The sequence below is a fragment of the Rhineura floridana genome, chromosome 4 (assembly GCF_030035675.1).
Source record: "Rhineura floridana isolate rRhiFlo1 chromosome 4, rRhiFlo1.hap2, whole genome shotgun sequence".
Taxonomy (NCBI): domain Eukaryota; kingdom Metazoa; phylum Chordata; class Lepidosauria; order Squamata; family Rhineuridae; genus Rhineura; species Rhineura floridana.
The window spans coordinates 62,378,053-62,403,293 of record NC_084483.1 but is presented as its reverse complement, the minus strand read 5'-3'; the positions used below and the strand labels follow the sequence as shown (position 1 = coordinate 62,403,293).

General features: G+C 41.0%; 1 protein-coding gene across 9 annotated transcripts in view; it reads right to left on the bottom strand.

The window, feature by feature from the left end:
• MYO6 (myosin VI) overlaps positions 1 to 25,241 on the bottom strand; it is a 155,349-nt gene that overhangs the window by 22,496 nt on the left and 107,612 nt on the right. For all 9 annotated transcript variants that reach the window (XM_061623158.1, XM_061623156.1, XM_061623160.1 and 6 more), the window contains 9 exons: positions 21,045 to 21,083; positions 17,128 to 17,221; positions 9,626 to 9,756; positions 9,420 to 9,497; positions 8,596 to 8,725; positions 7,117 to 7,207; positions 5,259 to 5,409; positions 2,761 to 2,969; positions 754 to 832 (listed from right to left, as the gene is read on the bottom strand). In XM_061623158.1, coding sequence (XP_061479142.1) covers positions 754 to 832; positions 2,761 to 2,969; positions 5,259 to 5,409; positions 7,117 to 7,207; positions 8,596 to 8,725; positions 9,420 to 9,497; positions 9,626 to 9,756; positions 17,128 to 17,221; positions 21,045 to 21,083 — 1,002 coding nt within the window. The remainder of the gene's footprint in view (positions 1 to 753; positions 833 to 2,760; positions 2,970 to 5,258; positions 5,410 to 7,116; positions 7,208 to 8,595; positions 8,726 to 9,419; positions 9,498 to 9,625; positions 9,757 to 17,127; positions 17,222 to 21,044; positions 21,084 to 25,241) is intronic.

Here is a 25,241-nt window from a genome sequence, read left to right as displayed (position 1 = left end):
TGATCTTTCACTTCTCTTAATTAAACCTAGTTTAAGAGATTAATAAAAAGTCACATTCCAAAAAGAAAAGTGGGCTACATAACAAAAGTGTGAAACCCATCTATCAAGTAATATATTTTATCATTATGATTCCATTAAAGGGCAACTGAAAGCTTCAGTAAATGAGTGTTACTTTGTAAAGAATCTTTTAACAAAACTGACATCTAAATCATAGTTTCATTATTCTGTCATATCTGTGAATAGCAATAGCCCTCTCATTAAACCTCAACTCTCAAACCTGACAGATTTCTCCCAGCAAGTACAGTTCTCTTTTAGGCAGTGCAATCTCTCTCCCTCCCTTTCCTTCAGCACTCCAAATTACCTTAATGTCAGCAGCGGATTTAAAGCACAAAAGAAAACTTAAGGGCTGAAGTTCACAACTGTCTTAAATCTAGTTCTCTGGCATGCATTATAGCTATATGTTCTAAAATTAATGTTCAATCACCCCATGTCGCAATCTCTTCAAAGAATCTGGAATCTTTACCCCTGTCACTTTGTGAGGACACTTCCTGTGCCTCTCCTGCCCTTTTGGCTATACCCACTGGTTGTTGTGATCACCCCACCCCATCCCCATGCCAGCTTTAACAGCTTGTGATTCAGAGGATTTGCTTTAGAATTATATTTGAACAGATTCCATCCACTCCATCATGGAAGCTTTGGGGGAGCATGACTGGGAGACAGAGTCAGTCTACTACAGCTAGGACAAAGCCCCACCTGAATTCGCTTTTCTTCCTCTTCCCTTTTTTTCCTCTCCTCCTCTTCCTGTTTTCTCTTTGCTTCAATCTCATACTTTCTAGAAAAACAAAATTGACACTCAAAGGAAAACAAGAACAATTAGGAACTGTTATATCCCTTTAGCTCACTTTATTACCCTTTTTTCTTTAGATCAAGAAGAGTATTTGGGGAAAGGGCTCAAAAGACACTGCCCCCAAGGATAAAAATTCCATTGGAGCTTTTCAACATATAGTTGGACTTATGTTTCCTACCTATTGTCAAAACAAGGATGGATCTATCTGGCCCTTGGAATCCCCCAGGCCACACCGCACTCTCCTTGACTGCTTTTGTCTGGTTGGAATGTGTTATTGACTATGAATAATGCCTCTTGCTTGCTTGGAGGATAGAGAAATGTGGAAGGGGGCATGTGCATAAATATCTGGCTTTTGCATGTTTGGAATATTGACCATGGTATCCTTCTGAGCCAACTTAGTGAGATGAATATTAGAAACACTGTCTTACAGTGGTTCCAATCCTACCTCCAGGGTTGTTTTCAGAAAATAGCATGGGGCGACTGTCTTTCAGCCCCCTCACAGTTATGCTGTGGGGTGTTGCAGGGTACCATCTATGAAGCTCTTGGAAGAGGTCATCAGGAAATTTGGGGCGAAGTGTCAGCAGTACACTGATTATACCAGCTCTATTTCTCTGTAATATCAGAATCAGGAGAGGCTGTGCAAGCCCTGAACCGGTGCCTGGACTCGGTGGTGGGCTGGATAAGGGCCAATAAACTGACTCTGAAACCTAGCAAGACAGAGGTGTTGTGGGTTGGTGGTTCCCAAGTTCAGATAATTAGTTAGTTGCCTGTTTTGGATGGGGTCGTACTCCCTCTGAAAGAGCAGGTCCGTAGTCTGGGGGTGCTCCTGGATCCATCTTTGTCACTAGAGGTCCATGTGACCTCAGTGACTAGGAGTGCCTTTTACCAGCTTTGGCTGGTAAGACAGCTGCAGCAGTTTCTGAACTGGGATAGCCTGACCACTGTTGTCCATGCACTGGTTAGCTCCAGGCTGGATTACTGTAATGCACTCTATATGGGGCTGCCCTTGAGGTTGGTCGAGAAGCTGCAGCTGGTGCAAAATGTGGTGGTGCAACTGCTCACTGGGGCAGGGTATCGCCAATATGTCATCCCACTGCTGAAAAGAACTGCACTGGCTGCACATTAGCTACCAGGCTAAGTTCAACGTTCTAGTTTTGGTGTACAAAGCCCTATACAGCTTGGGAATAGGATAAATGAAAGATCGTCTTACCCTTTATATACCCAGTTGATCACTACGCTCTGGAGGTGAGGGCCTCCTGCGGATACCATCTTATCAGGAAGTTCGTTCCGCACAATATAGGAAGTGGACCTTTAGTGCAGTGGCACCTACCCTGTAGAATTCTCCCCCCTTAAATATTAGACAGGCACCATCTCTGTTATTTTTTTTGGCATCTACTGAACACTTTCCTCTTTCAACAAACCTTTTAAGTAAAGACCTTATCCCAGTCTGCATCTGTGTTGGAATTACTTTTTAAGATGTTTTGAAAGCTTTTTTAAAAAGATATATTGATATCTTTTAATTAACATATTTTATTATATCTTAAAGTCTGTTTTTATTATATTTTAGACTGTTTTTAGTGTTTTGTTTGCCACCTGAGCTCCTACTGGAAGGAAAAGCGGGATATAAATAAAATAAATAATTATTAATAATAAAAATAGTATAGTGTACTGTACAAAAATAAGGGTCACTTCTGTTGCTCCAACCACTCTTGCCTCTGGTTTCATGAACCACTAGCATGCAGTCCTTGGACAGTTGCCCGTGAAGGAATGCAGCTGAAAAATGGTTCCCCAGTCCTCATTTAAACCCTGGATCTCTGCAGGATCACTTTCTAAGATGGAACACTCACTATGAAAGGTTGCTTGTGCCTATAATTCTGCTGGCTCGAGAACAGACAATTTCATCGAACACTCACAGTCGCCTTTCATCCTCTTCCTTCTTCCGACGTTGCTCCTCCTCCTCACGCCTCTTTCTTTCTTTCTCCATTTCCTCCTGGATACGTCGCAGCCTTTCTGCCTCTTCTTCCTGTTGCTTCTTTTTCTGTAGTGCACTCAGAAGCTGTTCTGAGCTTCTCACTAGAGCATCATACTCCTTCTGTATCTGCTGTCTAGGCATTTCAGTGGCCTGCAAAATAAGAATAATTTGCACACCATGATTCTTTACCAAACAAGAGAGGTGCAAGCACTGAAGAGCTTACCATTTAAAATTCAACACAGGGTGGGAAAAAAGATGACCTGGGGGGGTGGATGGTTGGGGAACAGAAGAACAACAGAGGAGGGGGATTCATGTTCAGATACACTAGAGCAGCCTTTCCCAACCAGTGTGCCTCCAGACGTTGTTGGACCACAACTCCAATCAGCCTCAGCCTGCATTGCCAATGGCTGAGGCTGATGGGAGTTGTGGTCCAACAACATCTGGAGGCACACTGGTTGGGAAAGGCTGCACTAGAGACTGATGAACCTGTCCATTTTGATTCCTGGTTTTTCCATTCACAAGTTTTACTTGCCTCACTGCCACATCAGTTAACTATTTTTTTTAAAAAAAATGTCTGCTTAAAAATGTGTATGAAGTTTTGTGCATTTTCCCTGATATACACATTTTTGTCTGAAATTTGCCTAAAATTTCAGAAGCAATTTCCCCTAACATAACGGTACTGTGAGGACCTCGCTAGTGCAGCTGATTCCAATGGGGCTATCAGTGCCAAACAGCTGATCGGCATTGTCAGGGAGCCCCACTTGCAAAGGAACAATCAGGAACTCACTTTAAGCTCCCAGTTGTTCCTTCGTAGCCATATCTGTTCCTGCCCCACACCTAATGTCGCATAAATACCTATTATGGAACTTATGTTTTTACCTGTAGTATTTGTTCTAAACACTATATTATCTGATTGATTAATGGTTTTATTGATTGTTGCGTAATCCACTTTATTTATTTATTTATTTATTTATTTTATTTCATTTATAAACCGCCCATAGCGAGTAGCTCTCTGGGCGGTGAACAAAACAAGATTAAAATACAGTATTACAATAAAATCAATAACAAACAGCAGCAAATTAAACGAAAAACATTAAATATAAAACATTGAACATTAAAATGCCTGGGAGTATAGCCAGGTCTTAACCTGGCGCCTAAAACAAAGTACCATAGGCGCCAGGCGTATCTCCTCAGGTAGGCTGTTCCACAGTTCGGGGGCCACCACAGACCATCTATGGTGAAAAGCGGTTTACAAATATTGGAATTAAATAAAATATAGTATCACAGGTGGGGCAGGTGTGGGGAATGGCCTCATGGGCCAAATTAGCCCTGCAGGTCAGAATTCCTCAATGTTGGGAAAGACCCATTGAAATCAATGGATTAAATTACTGAAATCCGTTCATTTCAATGGATCTACTCTAAGTAATGTTTGACATCAGCCTTAGGCTGTAATCCTAAATGGGAAGTAAGGCCCATTGAACATAGTGGGGCTTAAGTTTAAGCAAGCATGCACAGAAGCATGCTGTCAATCTTCTATTTCCAAACCTGCAACTTTGTTTTAAGAGGTTGCAAGTTAATGAATTCTTCTTGGTTTACAAGGTTAATTGTGTAAATATGAGGTCAGTTACTTTTGCTTGTTTTGTGTGTATGCTCTATGTTTCCTTAAATTTTAGAAAACTAGGATTGGCAATTGCTGTAAACTGCCCAGAGTGTTTCGGCTATGGGGCAGTATATAAATGTAATAAATACATAAGGGTAGAGTGGGAAGCAATTACTTTGCTTAATTTCTCAGATAACAGGAGATAGTCTCTGCCTCTTTTATAGTACTTAGGGAGGCAGGACTCACCATTTTCAGTTCTATATTACAAGTAACAGACATTCAATCGGATTATCAGACAGACTTCAAAATAAAGGCTGACCATTATTGCCCTGACATGCAAGCTGCTCTTCTTGAAAATACCACTTTTCATTTAAAAACCAAATCACTAGCCCTCATGGCTACAAAGATGTGTTTCAGAGTGTGAGGGCAATGACCACTAAAATTTCACAGGCAATGAGAAATAATTGGATAAAATACTCAACAGCATGTGCTAGGGAAATCCTGTCTCCTTACTCCTCTAATGACTAGCAAAACCAGAAAAAGGTTATGCAAGCAAGCAAAAATCAAAAGAAGAAATATGCAAATTTGCATGATTTTTCTCCCTTTTCTTTTTTGAGATTGTAGAATCCAGCTTTTCTTTATGCTACACATGGATTGCTGGGGATCAGAATGTTAGATTTAGCATTAAACAAACAGCTCTGCATATTTTTAACTTGGACTTCATAGGAATTATATTCTGAAGCAATCAAATGCTGCTAAGAGCTTATCCCTAAAAGTAAAAGATCTACAGAATACAATATGCTCCTTTAAAAAAAACCCAAAGTTAAATGTCATCTTACCTTGATTTTGACCATCAAAGCATCAATAGATGTTTCAAGATCCTTGATCTGCTTGTTCGTTTCTGCTTTCCCTTCTTTCAGAGCACTCACTACTTCATTGAATTTATCAAGCCTCTTCTTTAGTGTGCGAACCTTTACCAGACCATCAATGCTGTGAAAGGAACATTTCTTTATATTTGACAGATTCCGTCATTTGAAAAGCAGCTAGGTTAATATGGGGCAAGACCCAAAACGGTGCAAGTGGGAATCTACTCATAAAAGAGATCTTCCTTCCTTCCTTCCCCCTTCCCAATGCACCCTCAAAAACTGTTCTGGAGGGTTGGGGAACTCTCTGGAGCAGGCCTTTGGGTTCCTTAGGGGAGAGTCTGTAGAAGAGAAATCTGCTGCACAAGCAGATTTCCATTACACAAGCAAGCAGACATCACTGGGTGTTACTGCCCTGCCCTCCCATGCTAAGCCCTCAGATTTCCCTTCAACAAAGCCATGGGATCCAAAAGAGCAATTATCAATCAGGAAACAAACAGAGCAACCATGTTAACCTTATGAACTTTGTACTGCATTTTAAGTTCCATAGGACACAGGGCCTGTGATTAAAGAGATGCATTTTAAAAGTTCTTTGCACTATTGTGGTTCCCCATTGCTGGTTTTTAATCTGAAGTTGTTTAAAACTTTGTAGGATTTATGTCCATGTTCTAATTTTATACTTCATGGTTTAAACTTATTTGTGGACAGAGATTATTTTTTTTGTAAATGTTTAGTACATAAATGTTTTAAATACATAATATAAATAAGTAGCTTGAGAAGCTCCCTTGCTAACCCCTTCCCAAAATGAGAGAAGGCAGTATCAGAAAAAAGCACACTCTGTCTGTTTAGTAGTATTTGGCCTTATTACTCCAGATCATTGCAAGTTTAATGGGAGGTACACATGGCTGTGGATGCAATGGGTCTGCCCAGATTATTTATTCGGGCCATTAATCTGGCCCATAGCAAGAATGTCGCTGTCCTCCTGCCCCAGTCATCTACACAAGGACAAGCTCTGAAGTTGGCTTATGTGTGTAAAATCCATTGCTTGCTCTGGCACCAATGACAATACATTATCTAGGCTTGGTATTTAATTTTTTTAAAACAAAGCCACAGCTGATGGCCTTACTTCTCTAATGTGTAGTTAGGCCCTTAAAAAGTGATGGTAATAGCAGTCTGCTGGCAGAATTTGGGATGGGGATAGGTGTTAAATGGACCAGCCTTCAAGACAGTTGAAATGTATATCATAGTGCCTTGCATTTCAGTAGTCTTGCATAGAAGTAGGCACTCAAATTTCTCCCTTTACGCCATCTCCTTTTATGCTTACCTTGAACCTACATTGGGCAATTATCTTGGGATCAAACTGGTCTTCTATATGGAGCAGAGGGAAGGTAGACCCATCCACTTTGCTCACCTGCCTCGCCAGCTCTGCACATCCATGCAGAGGTGGCAAATATCCCACTGAACCAACTGAAGTCATCCCCCCCCAAAAAAGGCTAATTGCTATACACAAGGGGTGAGGTAATCTTTTTAAAAAACTGAGATCGTACCTGGAGAAGCTTGGACAAGTAGATTTTTAGTTTTACTTTAATTTTTAAAATCCCGCAACATGATTACTAATTATGCCATTAATGTAACATGTAGTCAGGCCCTAAGATAAGCAGAACATCCTTCCAGAAGGAACATCCCTAGAATCCCTCTCCCAGCCCCTTTCCCAGTCTGTCAGGGCCTTGGATCAGATGCACAGACTCTACTAGCAGCAAAGCCACATTAAGCGGTATAATGGTGAAGATATTTAGGACTGGCATGCAAGCATTTATACAGGGCTGCTTCTTACCGTGGTTTATGCTTTCTCTTGCACAGCCACATGCGAACAGTCTTTTGTATTTTAATGCAGGCACCAGCTCTGTATTTTATTTTGTTTTTCACTGTAAAATACAAGGAGGAAATGGAAACACCATCACAAATGGACAGACAGTACATAAGATGCTATAAAATGGGAGTGAGAAAGGTAAGACAAGTAGATGCCAAAAGCCTGCCACAAGGTTTGTTTATTTTATTCTTAAGAACCTTGGGGTGGGGAAGCTGTAGCCATCCCAGATGTTGCTGGACCACAACTCCCATCATCCCTGACCACTGCCCATGCTGGCTGAGGCTGATGTGAGTTGCAATCCATCATCATCAGGAGGACCACTGGCTCCCCATCCCTGAACTAATTGATGTTGTCATTCCCCTTTCTCCATTTGTGGTCAAGACATGGTGGCTGCCAACAATTCTCATATTGGGCTCGAGCTTCAATCCTGAACACATTTACCCAATCATGAGCCCCACTAATTTGTGTGGAACTTAATTAGAATTTAAGAAGCCTGCTGGATCAGACTAAAAGTCCAGCTAATCTAGCATTAGGTTTGCATCAGCGGCCAACCAGATGTTTCTGGTAAACTCTCAAGCAGCGCACCCCCATCCTCGGCCATCTCTATCATTTATCCACTAGCTTCTGGTATTTGGAGCACAATGTGCTTCTTTGGCTTAGATAATCTGTCTATTAAGACTAATAGCAATTATCAAGAGACCTCTTCTACAGCACCTTCCTAAGTTTTTATGGAAACTTGTGGAATTCATTACCACAAGATGCAGTGATGGCCTGTTAATTTAGATCAGGAATAGGGAGCCTGTGGCCCTTGAGATATTGCAGGACTCCAGGTATCAACAGCCCCAGCCAGCATGGCCAATAATCACAGATGATGCGAGTTGAATATCAACAATATCCGGAGGGCCCAAAGATTCCCCATCCCTGATCTAAACTAACAGGCCATCACTCCATCTTGTGGTAGCGAATTCCACAAGTTATGGTATAAGAACTTAAAAAGCTCCCCTGCAGGATCAAATGTCTACCTAGTCCAGTGTCTAGTTCCCCACAATGTCCAACCAGATGCCTTTGGGGAGTCCATAAGCAAGACATGAAGGCAACAGCCCTCTCCTGTTGTTGCTTTCCAACAACCAGTACTAAGAAACACACTATCTCTGAAACCTGGAGCCTGCATATAACCATCTTGAGTAACAGTAGTGGATAAGACTCCCCCTCCCCTTTTAAAGCCAGCCAAGCTAGTGTCCATCATGGCATCCTGTGGTAGTGAATGCTATAGATAATGCATTATGTGTAATGGTTGCTTTGAACCTACTGCTGATCAATTTCAACATGTGCTCCAGAGTTCTAGTATTCCACGTAAGTGTGCTTAAGTGTCTGCAGCTTTAGGAGGCTTTCCATATTTGCTCACAAATCACCACCACCACCACCAGACACTTGAATACATACATTTAATAACTGACAGAGAACACCACTGAACCTTCTTCCAACGACTGCAGATAAGCCAGTGGTTGACTTGTTTAATCAACTCAGCAAGATGATCTGGGTCAGACTTCATGATCTGATCAAACTCTGCAAACTGAAAATGAAACCAGCTTCACAAAGGGGAAATTATTTAGAAGACAACTTTCTCAGAATGGGGGGGGGGCATGGGATAAAGTATTGTACCATAAACAGAATGTTGTAACCATGACAATGAAGGTCATGGCTGTCAATGAGCTTCTGAGCTCTATTCAAAGTGATGGCTTTGATATTTAACGTCAGCCTGGGATATGTATATTTCCTTGTATAAGCCACATACACTACACATCTGCCTGTCTATTCTGATGGTCTGACAGAGTGCCCTGCCCCAAGTGGGATGGGTATACAGCTGGAGCAATAAAGTAGGGCTTTAAGAAGAAAGGTATAAGTCCTATTTGTTTACTAAACCTTTTGGATTAGTAAAGGGTTTTAAACCATTGCTCTCATTTTATGACTTTTTATGTGGTGGAAATTTGAGTTTTTAATCTGCAGTAAGACACCCAAATCACAGGGAGAAGTCTGATTAATATATTTTAAATAGATAAGTAAACAGAAAATGGAAAGGGCCATGCCAATACGTGTATTTCCATTATCAAAAGGGATGAGATTAAATTGTGAGTTTTTTACAACCCAGCTTTCACGTAAAGCAGTTCTATCTTAGATCCCAATTACTTTGCAGAAATGATGGGAAGAAAATATTAAACATTTCCATTCATGTTCATCAACTCTTCTTGGATAACAATAACACTTACCTTGCCAGGTCTAAAAAACACTTTGGTTAATCCAAATTTATAATCATTTTCATTTAATCCAAGGGCTTTGAAGAGTGCCTGTGAGAAAAGAAAAAGACTTTGATAAATAAATCCTTTGTAAGGACAAAGAAATCATTGAATATCAATTCATTTTGACACAAAAACGCCTACAAGAACAGTGTGTTTAGCATTCTGGATATTAATACCTTGCAGAAGAGTCTAGGATCCAAACGGGTCAATTTTGCAGGCATATACTTTTTGTACATGTTATATAGTTCATGGAACGAGGCTCGTGATGGGAAGCCACCTTGCATCAAATCCAAAACAGACACCATGCCTAGAGTAACAGACATACCAAAAAAAAATGTCACCAACTAAGTTAAAAGGACAGAGTTGTCAATCTCGCAATGCTTTGGGATGGGGATAAAAAACAAAACCAGTTAGAATACATAAAGCTTTACAAACATTATAGATTCATCCTGAAATGCGGCGATTCGCTGAAGATCACCCAGGGGGCTTCATGGCTGAGTGAGATTTTGAGAACATGGGTCTCTTTCATCCTAGTATGACAGCCTAGCAACTACACCACTAGTGACCCTGTCTGTGCCTCTGCACAAAATGTCCCAGAAAGCCTCAACCACATTGTACAACAGAAGGGAATGATGACAGGCTGCTCACCACCATCCTCTACTATTAGAACTACTCAAAATCAGATCCTCGAATACCTCGCAGATCCCAGAGATGGCAATGCTTGGCAAACCTTTCATGTGGTCCATATAGTGGACAAAGGAGTTGGCAAAGCCAGTGTGGCTTGATGGGATTGCCTCCCCTTTGACCCTTACTCTTGTTTAGTGGCATGAGTCTGAATATCAGATTGCTTGATTCCAGGTCACAATAAGACAAGAACTGGTAAGAAGTGGCAATACAAAGACTTATATTTCCCCTAAGGAACAGATTCTACTGATATGTAAACTAAGCTGGGGATTCAAGACACATTTAAATAAACAGAACAATACTTACTTCCTCCAAGTTTCCTAACAATCCCGGAACATGAAATCACACCACAGTAGGCGGAATGGTAACCTTAAAGCACATCTTGAATGAAATCTTATTAAACTTTTAACCCCCTCCACGTCATTAAACCCCTCCTTTCCCCATACATCCTTATGAGATACAAAGTCCTAGACAAGGAGTAGATTTGGGTCTCTTAAACACCCCCCTTCTTCCCTTTGCAAATGGAATCTTCATACTCAAGGAACAGAACACTGCAAGAAATCAAACCAAGAAATCTAGGTAAGAAATTCCATTGCCTTATTGCATGAAAAGGTCTAGTGAGTTTCTGAAAAGAGCTGAAATACTTTAAGGCATAGAATTTATACCCCTAGTTTCTGATCTTGACTTCCTTACTTGCTTACATGTCCTCTCCCCCACATACACACAGCTGCAGCTTCCATGCTTGGATCTTCCATGCTTGAATCTCCATCCTATTTTTCTGGAGTCGCACACCAAACTGGTGTGCTCCTCCCCATCTTCTCTTATCCTTCTTAATATATCACTCTCTTTTATTTTTAGAATATATATTTCGCTTTTAAGAGTTGTGGATGAATTAAGGGATTAGGATAATATATACCCACAATTCATATTATTGTGAGCTATATCACGTTAATTAATTTGAAATTGCATGTTTCCTCCACTTTGCTGTAATACTGTTTACTGTTCCAAGACCGAATTCTTGTGGGTGTGAATTTCTGGGTTTTAACAACCTTAGATGCATTCTCAGGGCAGCACATGGCTAACCCATGTAAAAGATCCCACTTCTCTAGTAACGTGTTTTAATGGTATCATCCAAGTGCATATACATGCAGGTTCTTAGTGACATATGTACCAAGAGTCACATCACCATCACCACCACACATAACGCTACGACATATACCACACCATCAGTAATAGCAAAGGTAGCAAAAACTCCAGAAGGGTAAGTAAGATGTAATTGCCAAATCTGGTCTCTAAGTAACCATCATTGACCATAAATACAGTTTCTCAGGCATAGGCAGGGCAAAAAAACAGGGAGGCAGGGATCTAGCAACCTGGTAATAGGCAAGTGGGTAAGAGCTGGACATGATCACTCACCTCAAAATCTATCCCAAGGAAGGCAGCTTGGAGACAGAATCGCCAGTTGGAGGGAGTGGGGTTAAACAGGGACCACTTAATCAAAGATATATATAGCCTTCTGGTTGTCTTTCCTCCTGAATGAGCTATAAAATGACCTATTCTTTTATAGACTTGCCTTTAATTATAATGTGTGCTAGTGCATCCATGGCATATGCTGGGTACTGGATATCTACAGTGCCTTGCAAAAGTAATCAGACCCCTGACCAATGCTCTCATATTACTGAATTACAAATGGTACGTCGTAATTTCGTTCTGTATGATATTTTATCTCGAAACACTGAAACTCAAAATCAATTATTGTAAGGTGACATTGGTTTTATGTTGGGAAATGTTTGTACTCAAAAAGTACCATCTGAAAGCATGTCTGGAATTTTCCAGAAAGCATGAGAGTGACCCAGCTGCAATGTCAGGAAAGGTTTTGTGGTCAGATGAGACCAAGATAGAGCTTTTTGGCTAAAACTCAAAGCACTATGTGTGGCACAAATCTAACATTGCCCATGCAACAAGATACACCATCGCTACAGTGTAGTGGTGGCAGCATCATGCTATGGTGATGCTTCTCATCAGCAGGGACTGGGCCTCTTGTTAAAATTGAAGGAAGAGCAGATGGAGCAAAATACAGGGAAATACTGCAAGAGAACCTGCTTCAGTCCACTAAAAAACTGAAGTTTGGGAGGAAATTCACTTTTCAGCAGGACAAGGATCCCAAGCACAAGGCCAAAGCAACATTGGAGTGGCTCAAGAACAAAAAGGTGAATGTCCTACAGTGGCCCAATCAAAGTCTTGATCTCAATCCCACTGAGAATCTGTGGTGCTCTTTGAAAATTGTGGTCCACAAGTGATGTCCAACCAACCTGAACAACCTGGAGAAAATCTGCCAAGGAGAACAGGCCAAAATCCCTCCGACACTGTGTGAAAAGCTGGTACATACCTACCCCAAAAGACTTAAACCTATTGCAGAGGAAAGTGGCTTTACCAAATATTAATGTGTGGGGAGTGAATACTTATGCAAGCAACATGTTTCAGTTGTTTATGTTTCTTACAAGCATTTCCCAACATAAAACCAATGTCACCATACAATAATGATTTTGAGTTTCAGTGTAAGATAAAATATCATACAGAATGAAATTACAATGTACCATTTGTAATTCAGTAATAAGAGAGCATTGGTCACGGGTCTGATTACTTTTGCAAGGCACTTTAAATACTAATACTTAATATTGTTATGAGCATGTGGGGTTGGAATGGATATTCCTATGGGTCACCTTTCCAGCCTCTGATTTGGAATCCTGTGCCTTGGAATTAGGAACTCTCTGCTGATCAAATGAGTCTTTTGTTAACCAAATAGATTGGCCAGGTAAGATAATGGGCCGATCAGTTGCCTAGCAATGAAGAATGGGCAAGGAAGACCCCTTTTGTCATTTTAAACTCTACAGGAGAGCCTTCCCCCCCACTCCTGGCAGCTAGCAGAAGGTGTGTGCTTGTAGTTTTAGTGTGTTCTAGAGAATGGCTGGGGCTGCAGGCACGCAGAGAGGCTATCCCTCTGCATCATGGCTATAGGATGCCCCTGGAAAAGCTGGATATTAGACTGCTGATGCCTTGAACTCCTCCATTCTGAAGCTCAGGTTGGAATGTGTGTAAATAAACAAACCATATTTCATAAAGACACCGCAGTCTCCATTGACCTTCTTCCCAAAGGAAACCAAACCCTCACTGAGCTCAGGGACCTCCGAAATCTCACCGCTCGGATATTGGGGGAGGCGCGCATCAATATTTTGTTTCAGAGATGGTGAAGTTTCTTACTTGAAGTATTATGGACTATGAGCGGTCAGAATAGATCCACTGAAGTTAAGAGACATAACTAAATTAGGTTCACTAATTCCAATGGGTCTACTCTGAGTAAGTCTTAGTTGCAAACAACCCCTACTTATTTATGTTGTTATTGCCTGAGATCTTAGCATTTTGTTGTGTTTTGTGACACTGACCAATTTTGCTGAATTAATACTGGTCCGTCCTGGCTGGAAAGGTTTTGATTTTATAATCAACTGTTGTATCTGTTTTTATAAGTGTATATTATGTTGTTGTAACCCATTCTGGGACCTTATGGGAAATGGCAGGTAATAAATCTTATAAGATAAAAAATTGCAACCTTGGAAATCCAAATAAATATGATATGTGCATTCTGTCATGTGGCTACCTTTCTTTAAAAAAAAGGGAACAGAAGACACTCTCTGCTGTATTTATTCTTGGAGACATTTGTGTTATAAATATAAGAAACTAGAGAGATATATTAAAATAAGTATTTTATTTTTAGAATGTGTTCCCCTCTTTAAATTTACATGAGCTTGTTTCTCAACTGGAAGATAAAAACAGAAGCCTATAATAAAAAAACATGGCTTGTGAGTAACACATAAAGCTTAATACTTTCCCCTGCCCACTTCTCTTTCACAATACTGCCAAGAGCGATCAGCCTTCCGATTATCAGCCAAAACTGGTGTCAATAGAACCCTAATTAAAGCCAAGTTGTTAAGCGCTTGTGACTGATTTGCTAAATTAAACTTTAAATGTAACTTGACATGACAAGCAATAAGGAGGTTTGCCAAGATGAACCAGATACTTAAAATCTCAGGGCCCCTCTGGCATGCTAAAAATTACCAGGAAATTAAGAGAAAAGCCAAGGTGGCAGCTAATGAAAACTACAGGTATAACTGGAAATAAGGTTTATTTCTGGGAAAATTAGTTGTTGTCTAAAAACCCATTCAGTATTCCACTGGTGCTGAAGGGCCAGTGAGAGCACTATGACTATCTGCCAGAGATTGAGGTTGCAATCCTATGCACACTTACCTGGGAAGTTGTTCCAATGAAGTCAGTGGGGCTTACTTCTGAGCAGACATGTATTGTTGTGCTGTTATTTAAGCCATCTCTTCAGTCACTTTGCTACTCATGTATCCAAACAGCACACATAAAAACCAACCACCAATAAAATTAAACAATTAAGATACTGGAGGAGATAAGAGCTCTTTGCACATGTGCAGGATAGCTAGAGATGGACTTGAGTGAGAACACAAAGGATTTGTGAGCAGTGAAGAAAACTGGATGCACTGGATCTATTATTAACTTGCACCAGATGTCACTGGAACCTCCAGTTACGTGTATTAAGGGTTGCAACCATGACTACAGGGTTGCTACAGACTTAAGAGTATATAAATCCAGATAAATTTGATTTCACAGGGTTGAAGCCACAAGATTCCTCCTTCCAGCAGAGGACAGCTTCTTCTGTTAGAGAAAGGAAACATTTGGATCCAGTCGACAATAACTGGAATGCATCCTTGATTTGGTATGATTAACACACTTAGTCGTAAATAAAACTTTGCAAGCTGTATTATAAAATATCCTCAAATAATTAAAAAGACGGGTTTTTTTATGTCAACACTGTTAGTGTTGTGTTGTAGTTGTTTTGTCTCCAGAAGAAATCATTTGGAACAAATTGTACAGGAACACGGACACACCTTAAAACACAAATTCCTCAGACTATGTTGGGAATTCGGCATGAGAACCCCTTTACAAGGAAAACTCACTCATTCACACAAATCTCAATAAATTTGGGTGTGCCTGCGCTGTCCCCTGTCATGACATGTACGTTTAACTACGTAGTCCAGGAGCAACTAATGTGGTGCCCTTCATGTGTTGTTGGACTACAACTCCCATCATCCATGATCATTGGCCATGTTGGCTAAGGGTGATGGAGGCCAATAATATCTGAAGGGCACCAAGTTGTCTACCCAGATCTACTTCCTTGCTTTTGTAGTTTGATCCCATGTCCAAATATGTAGCTTCTGGGCTGCCTAATACAGATTTCCTTGCCACCCTCTTGAAGCGGATTTCCAGGAGCAGGAGGAGATACAGGACTATGTACAATCTGTTTTTTCCTTAAAGGAATGCAAGGGGCTTGAGAAAGACCAAACCTCTTTCCTTATAAACAGTGCCTATTACTCTGCCCTTCTCCCTCCCTGCTCCTTGTGTGTAGGTTAGTGCAGGAAGCAAGATCCTCTAAGTTGGATCAATGAAATTCCAGCTGAACATTAAAGACCTTGGGGGTTCCATTATCTTTACCCTGATAACTTTCCATTATCTTACCCTGACCACCTACAACATACAGTTGTCTTACCTTTTGGGGGGTGGATCTAAACTACACCATTGTAAACTTTTCACAATTTAAACAAATGTAAAATGATGTATATCGAGGCAAAATATCTTAATTTCACATATACGCTCATAGGGTCTGAACTGGCAATGACTGACCAGGAACAAGATCTTGGGGTTGTCATGGATAATTCAATGAAGATGTTAACCCAGTTTGTGGCTATGAAAAAGGCAAACTTCATGTGAGGAATCATAAAGAAAGAACTGAAAATAAAACTGCTGATATCACTATGCTGTCACACAACTCTATGGGGAGACCACATTTGGAATACTGTGTACAGTTCTGGGAACCACATCTCAAAAAGGATATTGTAGGGCTGGAAAAGGATCAGAAAAGGGCAAACCAAAATGATCAAGGGGATGGAGCAACTCCCCTATGAGGAAAGGCTTTTCAGTATAGAGAAAAGGCAAGTCAAAGGTAACGTTATAGAAGTGTATAAAATTATGCATTGCATGGAAAAAGTGGATAGAGAAAAGTTTTTCTCCCTCTCTCATAACACTAGAGCTCATGGACATTCAATGAAGCTGAATGTTGGAAGATTCAGAGCAGACAATATAGCACATAGTTAAACTATGGAATTTGCTTCCACAAGAGGCAGTGATGACCACCAACCTGGATAGCTTTAAAAGAGGATTAGACAAATTTATGGAGGTTATGGCTATCAGTGTCTACTAGCCATGAAGGCTATGCTCTGCCTCCATAGTCAGAGGCAGAATACTTCTGACCAGTTGCTAGAAACCAATGGAGTGGAGAATCCACTTTGCACGCAGGCCCTGCTTGCAGGCTAGCTGGTTAGCCACAGTGAGAACACGATGCTGAACTAGATGGGCCATTGGCCTGATACAGCATGGCTCTTCTTATGTTCTTACTCCCTTTACCCTGCAGCTCCCCAGCACCACCTCCCATGCTGTTCTGCAAGACCCCCAACCTTCCAGATTTTCAGGGGCAACCAGAGGGCTGAGAAGTGAAGAAGGAATTGACAAAAAAAAAACACCAACCCTACCCTTCCCCATGGACCGTCCTGTGAGTGGCAAGTCTGTATCCAAACCAAGTACACTGAAATGCCCCATTCTTCTTCTTTTTTTCACCAAGAATTAAGCTGTTGCCTTTTTAAAAATATCTGGGTTAACTAAGAATCAATATTATCTGCTGCTTATTGTTATGCACCAGTAATCTCCCTGCATTGACACTGCTTTGACAAAATCAAAAGATAACCTGTTGTTCCCAATTAAGGATGCCTTGCCTAAAGCACTGTTGTTCCAACTCTACATGAATCTTTTTCTGCACAGGGCAATTGTGCTACAGAACTCTGAACAAGACATATCAAGTTACCTGAACACTGGAGCTGGGACAGAATCTGGGCGCCTTCAAAATGGTGACTTGTCATCTTTAAATTAGGCTTGATACAGCGAATAAAGCTAGACCCCTACAGGAAAGGCAGCAGGGTTAGCAACATCATTAAAATATCTGTGACTCATTTACAAGTAAAATAACAGATTTTGACACCTCAGGCATTACTGTCCCCATATGCATCAAGCTGCCCATTAAAACTTCAACTTAATATTTCACCTTCTACATAGTTAGTATGTAGAAGCAATATCTAAATCAAATTTCTATTGTACCATATTGTTGTTGTTATGTGCCTTCAATTCGATTATGACTTATGGCGACCCTATGAATCCGCTTTCTCCATTGTTACACTCCTCTTCTTTGAGGAAAAAAAGGGGGAGAGGAAGACAAGCAAACTTTGCAGAAGATGAACCTTTCAGTACATTCTAAAGGGTCTCAAAGGCAGCCATACCAGATCATTTGAGAATTTGATAAAGATTCTAAAACTAAGTCCTTTCCTTCCCAAATACTACCCCACCTCTTCATCAGCTGTTTTTTTTCTCCAGCTTATAAATCAGCTTGTAATCATGTGGAAATTATAGCTAGAACCTCACAGGCACTTATTCCAAACATCTTCAAGGACTATATAAACATAAAAGCAAATAAAATGGACACTGTCAAAATACAGTCCAAAAGTCTGAAGAACATTTATTCTTCCTCTAGTATCTCACTTTTCCACTTCCTAAATTTTCATCTGACTTTGAAGTGCACATTATATCTAGGCAACATAGAACTATTTAAAACCAGCTTCCATTATTTCTCTCTCTCTCTCTCTCTCTCTCTCTCTCACACACACACACACAGAGGGAAGGAGGGAGAGGTTTGTGAGCTCACACAAATGAGTTACGCTGGCAGCTGCTTCTAGAAGTGCAACATAAAAAAATCCTTTGAATGCATGTCTAGATATCTTGGATACTATGAGCTCAGAGCCATGGCCAACTAGGGTCAAATTATACAGCCACAAGAGGGGCTGTGTACTATAAATGGATGTTTCACATTCCGCCATGTTAAATTGAAATTACCCCCCATGCCATTCTGATACTTCCCATAAGTGCATTTCAAAACAAAATCTAACGAAACTTACAGTCCTTAACTCAGAAACTCTGCTTAACAACCCTCTAAGTTTTCATGGTGGTACAAAAAATACTCAGGGAGAATTCAGAGTTCAAAGTCTAAAACAAGAGAAAAAAATCCAGACCGCTGCTGGACTTTTTTCTCTCAATGGTCTCATAATTTGTTGAAATTAATTAAAAATCAGCCATGTTTACAGAGTACCTGTAATTCTATCACAGACCTTGCCCCATACCCTGACCTCCATCTTCTGCAGTTTAAAAGTTTAAAAAATGCATGGCTGATTTTTAATTAATTTAAGAAATTTAACATTGGAGTCTATGATAACGCAGGCATGCTCAGTACGCTGCTTGGCTTCGCTCATCAGGGAGACTGTTATTTCCCTCAGAAAGCTCCAATTCCCAGAATTCTCTGGGAAGAGGTTCTGACTGTTAAACCACTCTGACCATTGGAGCGCTGTCAAAATAGGGCGTCTCCTAACAATTCTCAGCATACTTCCCAGGATTCTTTAGGGAAGCCATGACTGTTTAAAGTAGAATAAAAGTCTGGTGCGGATGTGGCCAGGGGCAACTTTGGTTTAAATTTGGGTGAGAGACTACATGTGACTGATGTAGAATAAAAAGGTGGGGGAAACCCCCCAAAATAATGATACTGTTAACAATGTTTTCCTTTTGGAAAGGAAAAGAACTTTCCCTCTGCCCAGTGCCCACCCACCCAATCTCCTTTCCTCCTCCCCCTCCCCCTATCCTTCCTCCCCCTATCCCTCCCCCCTCCTCCCCCCTTTCCCCTCCTCCTCCTTCCCTGCCTCAGGTCAGTTTCACCTATCCTAAGCATGATTGCCTAGGGAGAAAATCCCACTCAACTCTAAGCATGCAAATGATCAAAACTGCTTTCCTCCTCCCTCCTGCCCCTCCCCTCCCCTAATTTTGTAGGTTAGATTATCTGTAGAAACACAGTAACAGTAGTGACACAAGAAAGAAGCAAAAGTAAGAAGAACACCAACATACATACAAAAAATGTAATTCTCCATGTTTGGAAATGCAGTCCTGATTGCAAGTGTTGGCACCATTCACCAGATGCTCAGAGGCACGTTACCAAATTCTCCCAAGGTACACAGGAAGTGCATTGGACTATGACAGACCAACTCAAATTGTGTTTGCCTTTTGACAAATTTGTAGGGCAGTACAGTATCTCAGAGAGAAGGTCAGGTCTCCTGGGGCATTCACTATAGCTGCCCAATTTCCCTGTTTTTAAAGTTTGATAGAAATATCTGTGGGCTATAGGAACATTCTTAAACTACTAGGGTTTTTAGTCTATTAGTGAATTTCTCTGCTTTTTAATCCGGAAGGTTAGAAATGGGATCCTGTGCAAGTTTGCTGAGAATGGATTGGTCATTTACATGCTTATTGAGTTCAATGATTTACTCTCCTGCAATCATGCTAAGGGGAGGAGGAGGGAGGGGAGGAGGAGGGAGGGGAGGAGACAGGGCAGAAAGGAGCAGGGGGGAGGAAGGGGGGCAAGTTTGCATATTTATTGATTTCAATGGGATTTACTCCCATGCAGTCATGCTGCAGCTTGTCCTTAGAGTACAAATGGAGAGTAGAAGTAGATGGACAGTGACTGCAAAACACACTGTGTTGATCTGAGCTGCTGTTTCACAAGACAGTCCAAATGACACTGGTTTCTGGATATTTGTATGGGAGCCACAGCTATTCAAGAGTTTTCTCTAGCACGTATCTGCATTAGTGCTGTGCCAAAATCTGTCTTCTGATTTCTTAGAAGTTTTCTTTTCCTACAAAAGAGGCATCATTTTTTTTGACCTCATTGTCATGGCACCTTAGAATTTTAACAGGTGCAAGTGTGTGGGGGGGGGAGTGTGTGGGAGTGTTTTCCAGGAAACATCTCTCCAGCACTCTGCAATCTCCCTGGCTGCCCACACTTCCTCATCTGAAAAAGCCTAATGGAAGGACATCTTCCCCGGGGTTTTAATTGTAGCAGGAAGGCAGAATAGATTATTTATAGAATGAAAAAAGGATGAACATCGACCATCTCAAAAATAAGACAAGCATGACAAAAACACAGCCTATATGTCCACCAATGAGAATTTCTCCAAACTTTAATCTCCCTTTTGATAATTTTCAAATGCAATTTCTTTTCTTATTAATTTATGGGAAATGGTGAAATAAATACAGGAAAGTTTTCACCAAAGCACTAATCTCCATCAAAAATGTGTTTCGAAATGTGTATGTGTTTTTAAGGACCAAATGTGATATTTTAGCAGGTACTTGTACTGCCCATCCAAAGAACAGGGCAGATAAATGGTGTCAAATGTGACTCAATGCAACATGAGCAAGGAATCTCAATACATCTCATTCCGTTTTATCAGTCAGTTTGCCCTATACTTTGATATGGCACAGAAGCATTCAATGATTGAAAAAATAAACACCCTAAAATATAAATGCCTTTGACAAATAGTTTGAGCCACATTGGCAACATTCAATCTATACATCCAGAAGGCCACCTTTGCCTTCTGACATCATCAGTTCTCAGAGAGGTGATGACATCCAAAAAATACAAATTTGGCCCTCAATAACTAAAATGTTGACAGGGATCACAGAACACCCATGCTTCAGCGAAGAGCAATTTGTCTCACTATCAAATGCAGTAGTAACTTACTCTTGCAATTAGCCATTTGAAATCTATAGATCTAGTGCAAATTTAGATTGTTTAAAAATTAAAATAAATGTGAGTTAAGCGAAAGCACAGAATCTCCATGAGTCTTTACTTACGGTACTGCGAAGCTTTTCTAAGAGCAGGTTTAGTTGAGTCTGTAAAAGCAAAGGCATTTTCATCAATATGGAGGACCACAAATTAGGCACACAGGGCACATCACTATCTGCATGCATCATTTAGCACAAGCACTCCATGAATACAAGCAGTTGCTCAAATGGAGGCGAAAAGGCAAATACGTGCACAGGATCTGTCAGACAGTACTTTACAGAACTGCCTCAACGATACTAACAGCTTCACCTACTACTCTTGGTTGAATAGCATTAGCAACCACAGAATTAAGTAACTGTCTTGACATTAGCAAACAGATACTGAAAGCAAAATGCATCTGGTAAAGCAGGTATCAGGAAGAATGTAGGGCAAATGTGAAAACTGAGGACTAATCAATGGTACCTTCAGGTTTGTGGATGTGGGGTGTGACTTCAGCAAGGTGCTGTCAGTGGGCCCCCTTTCCTGAGTGGCCTCATTTCTTTTGTTGTTGCAAAGCAAGCGAAGAAAGCTGTCCTATCTCCTCACTCTCATCACTGCTTGCATGCTCAGAGAGGGCAGGTGGTCAATGACAGCAACAGGCAGAAGCAGGGCAAGGGGGCTCTGGGAATTGGCAGCAGGTTTCCTGTAGGGTGTGAGCCTTGGCAGGTCCCCTACTATGCCTATTTCTGACACTGGCCCTGGTAAAACAAGAAGTGGAGGAATGCATGGAGAACCTATGGAAAGCTAGGCCAGACTTTTTCTCCTGACCTTAGTCCATCAGTGATATTTTAGGGAGTGCCCTCTCCCAAGGAATCCTCTCAGCAGACACAATCAACAGATAAAGCTCTGCAGAGTCCTATCTGCAAGTGAGAGGTGGATTTATGTATTATGTACAATTATGTATTTATGTATTTTAATTTATTTTAATGTTTTTGTGATCTTTATTGTGTACAATTATATTATATATGTGTTCGATTTTATTGTAAGCCGCCCTGAGTGTCCTATTATAGCAGTGATTCTCAAACAGTGCGCCCAGGCACACTGGTGCACCCTAAGAGGTTGCCAGGTATGCCTCAAATATTATGAAATATATTTTAAAAATGAGAAGAAACCCATTTGTATGGGTAAGTAATTGTTTTCTATAGTTTGTTATTTTTATTCATATTTTAAAATATATTAATATTTTTTAAATTTTGTACACGAAGTGCGCCAGAAAGTTTTTATGTTTTACAGTGTGCCGCGAACCAAAAAAGTTTGAGAACCACTGTACTATAGGGTAGAAGGGCAGGACAGAAATATTTTAAATAAAGAAATAAAATTGTAAGGCCTTTTTTCTGGCCCCCTCTTTGTTGGACCTCAGAAGGTAAACACTCATGTATTCTACCAAGCATTTGAAGATCTGAGATTGTAGAGTTTTACTGAACTGGTTTCATTTTAGTAACTGTTGATTCTTCTACGAGGGAGCACTAAATTGTTCACCACTGGTCAAAAGCTGTGCAATCTGGGAACAGTTTTGCCATGCGATGAGCCCTTTTGTCTAGACTGGGCCTCAGCCATACAGATCGAAGACCTTCTGAACTGACAGAGCTTCTACACATAAAGATCTCCCAGTGTCCACATCAGAGAGCAGTTCCACTTACACAAGCCCATTACCTCTCCCTTCCCTCCCTTTATCATCCCTGTCAAAATAACCACATTTTTAGCTCCTTGGAGCAGGGACTTTTCTTCTTTTTTAACTGTACGTTACTCAATTAAACACAGTGTAAATGTATTATGCTGTATAAATAATCAAGAACAGGACAGAATTGAAGGGGCTAACAATTATCCAACTGAAGTAGGACGTATGGGAGGGTCCTGGGGCAATGGAATGCATATGGATCTTCAGATGAAAAGCAACTATACTATACTATTACCAGAATTCTTCCACCCAACTTTAAATGTACAGCTCCATGCATCTGAAATGCTACTCTGATCCAAGGGGTCTCCCAAACAAAGGATCTCTTGTGAATGTCCTATTGGCTACAATCTTCCTATGCAATGAAGAACGTCACCTATTTGCTGAACTGAGATATTCTTTTAACTGCTCCCATCGCCACCAGCCATCCTTGCCAATGACAGGCATTATGGAAGTTTTTAGCCCAACAACATCTGGAGGGTACCAAATTGGCATTCCCTTGACTTAGCACCACCCATTCACCTGGCACACAGATACCCTAATCCATGTTATAACATTAATCTTGAGAGCACATGGGTTACGTGGATGGGATAGGGCCAGGTGAGGAAGATCACAGTGGTAAGGAATTCTTGCACTTCCACTGATGTGCAAAACCTGATCGTGCAAAACCCATCAGGAATTGGATAGGTTTTCATAAACCCCTTTTCATCCTTAAGTGTATTGGTACAAGTTACAAAATGTTTAAAATATAGAATGTGGTCAAATTTTTAGTTTTAAAGGGCAATTCACAAATCCAGTTTATCTACTGGTGAAGGCACATCAGCCACAAAGATTCCCTCTCTTCTTCTCCATGGAATTCCTTGGACATAGCACAGAACTGAAAGAAAGGCAATTTTCAGGTTGGGTGCAAGAGGATCACAACCCATCCCATGACTCACCTGGCATGCCCAGAGGAACATGCCAGAGGAGTAGAATCAGTCTCTCACTCGGCTCAGAGGCAAAAACAGCAAAGGAGGCTTGCACGTTGCTGTTTACCTTCCCCCCACAAAGCCCAGTGAGTAGCAGGAAGGAAAAGGCTTGCTCCCCTCCCCAAGTCCTCCGCACCTGCTAGGGGGCACACAGGAGGAGTGGGGCTCTTGTCTCACAGCACGCTGGGCCTGGGAGAAAGCATACAGAGGGGATGGGAAGGTTTTGTGGCATTCCAAATAATGGGTGGATATTATGCTAAGCAAAAAAGCCTTGGCTCCTCCTCTCACACTAAGTTTCAGTTACAAATTTCATTTACTTGTCTGCATAACTGAATATTTTTCTTGTGTTTCCATTTCTGAAATGTACACTCACTTTTCTGCTTGTGGAAAAGAACATAGCTTGTAAAGCAGCTTCGTATTTGAAGACCAAGGAAGCAGCCTTCTGCAGAGTCAGACCCATTGGCCCAGCTAGCTCAGTAACATCTATATTAGGAGTAACCAACATGGTACTCTCCAGATGGTTCCCAATCTGTGGAATATGCTCCCCAGTGAGGTCCACCTTGTGCCATCATTGACATCTTTTTGGCACCAGATAAAGACGTACTTTTTCTCCCAGGCATTTGATCGATTGAGATGTTTTATTTTTAATACGCTGCCAAACCTTATTGTGGCTGCGTGGGGGTGGTATTGCTATTGTTTTGTTGTTGTTTATTGTTATATTTTTATAGTGTCTTTTATTTGTTTTGTTTTAACATTGTGTAAGTCGCTTGGGAACCTTCAGGTATCAAGTGACTAATAAATCCAATAAATAACAACAACACCCATTAGTTCCAACCAGCATGGCCAAATGCCAGGAATGATGGGAGTTGCGATCCAACATCAGCTGGAGGGCACAGTGTTGTCTACCCCTGGTTCCACAACGACACGCAGCTGCTCTCCAGAAAAGGGAGGCTTTCCCAGCCCTTCCTGGCCTGAATCTGAGACCTTTAGCAGGCAAAGCACGTGCCCTGTCCCTGAGCTACCACCCTTACTAAATCGTCTTCACAGACTTATTCATAGTTCTTAATACATGGATCGATGAAGGAATCAGCACCAAAATCAAAAACCCTGCTATGAAATAGAGGTATTTTTCCAGTGTTACATGAAGCAAAACTGATGTGCTGGAAATACGAGCTCTGGCAGAAATTACTGCAGTTCGATAAATAATGAGTCCACAAAGGTGATACATTTACCTGCAGCCCTTGGTTTGCCTTTGCCTGCTTTTCCTCTCAACTCCCCTATAGCTCCCTCCAGCCATCCTGAGCTGGTAAAAGCCAACTAAAATAAAAACTGATGAACAGGAAAAAAAAGCAGAAAAACAGAGAAGCTTAACATAGAAAGTACAGGAGGCACAGAGGTCAGATTTACAGTTAAGAGCAAAAGGAAAAATTAGGAAAAACATCAGCTACAACTGCCAGGGGAGGGGGATGAGAAAGGCAACACCCAACACTCTGTGAAGATTATTTTTTTTGGTCAAAGCCATTAATGATTTAACAAGGTTCGAATAACAGGTAACACTTTACATCCAAGGATAATACTTGACT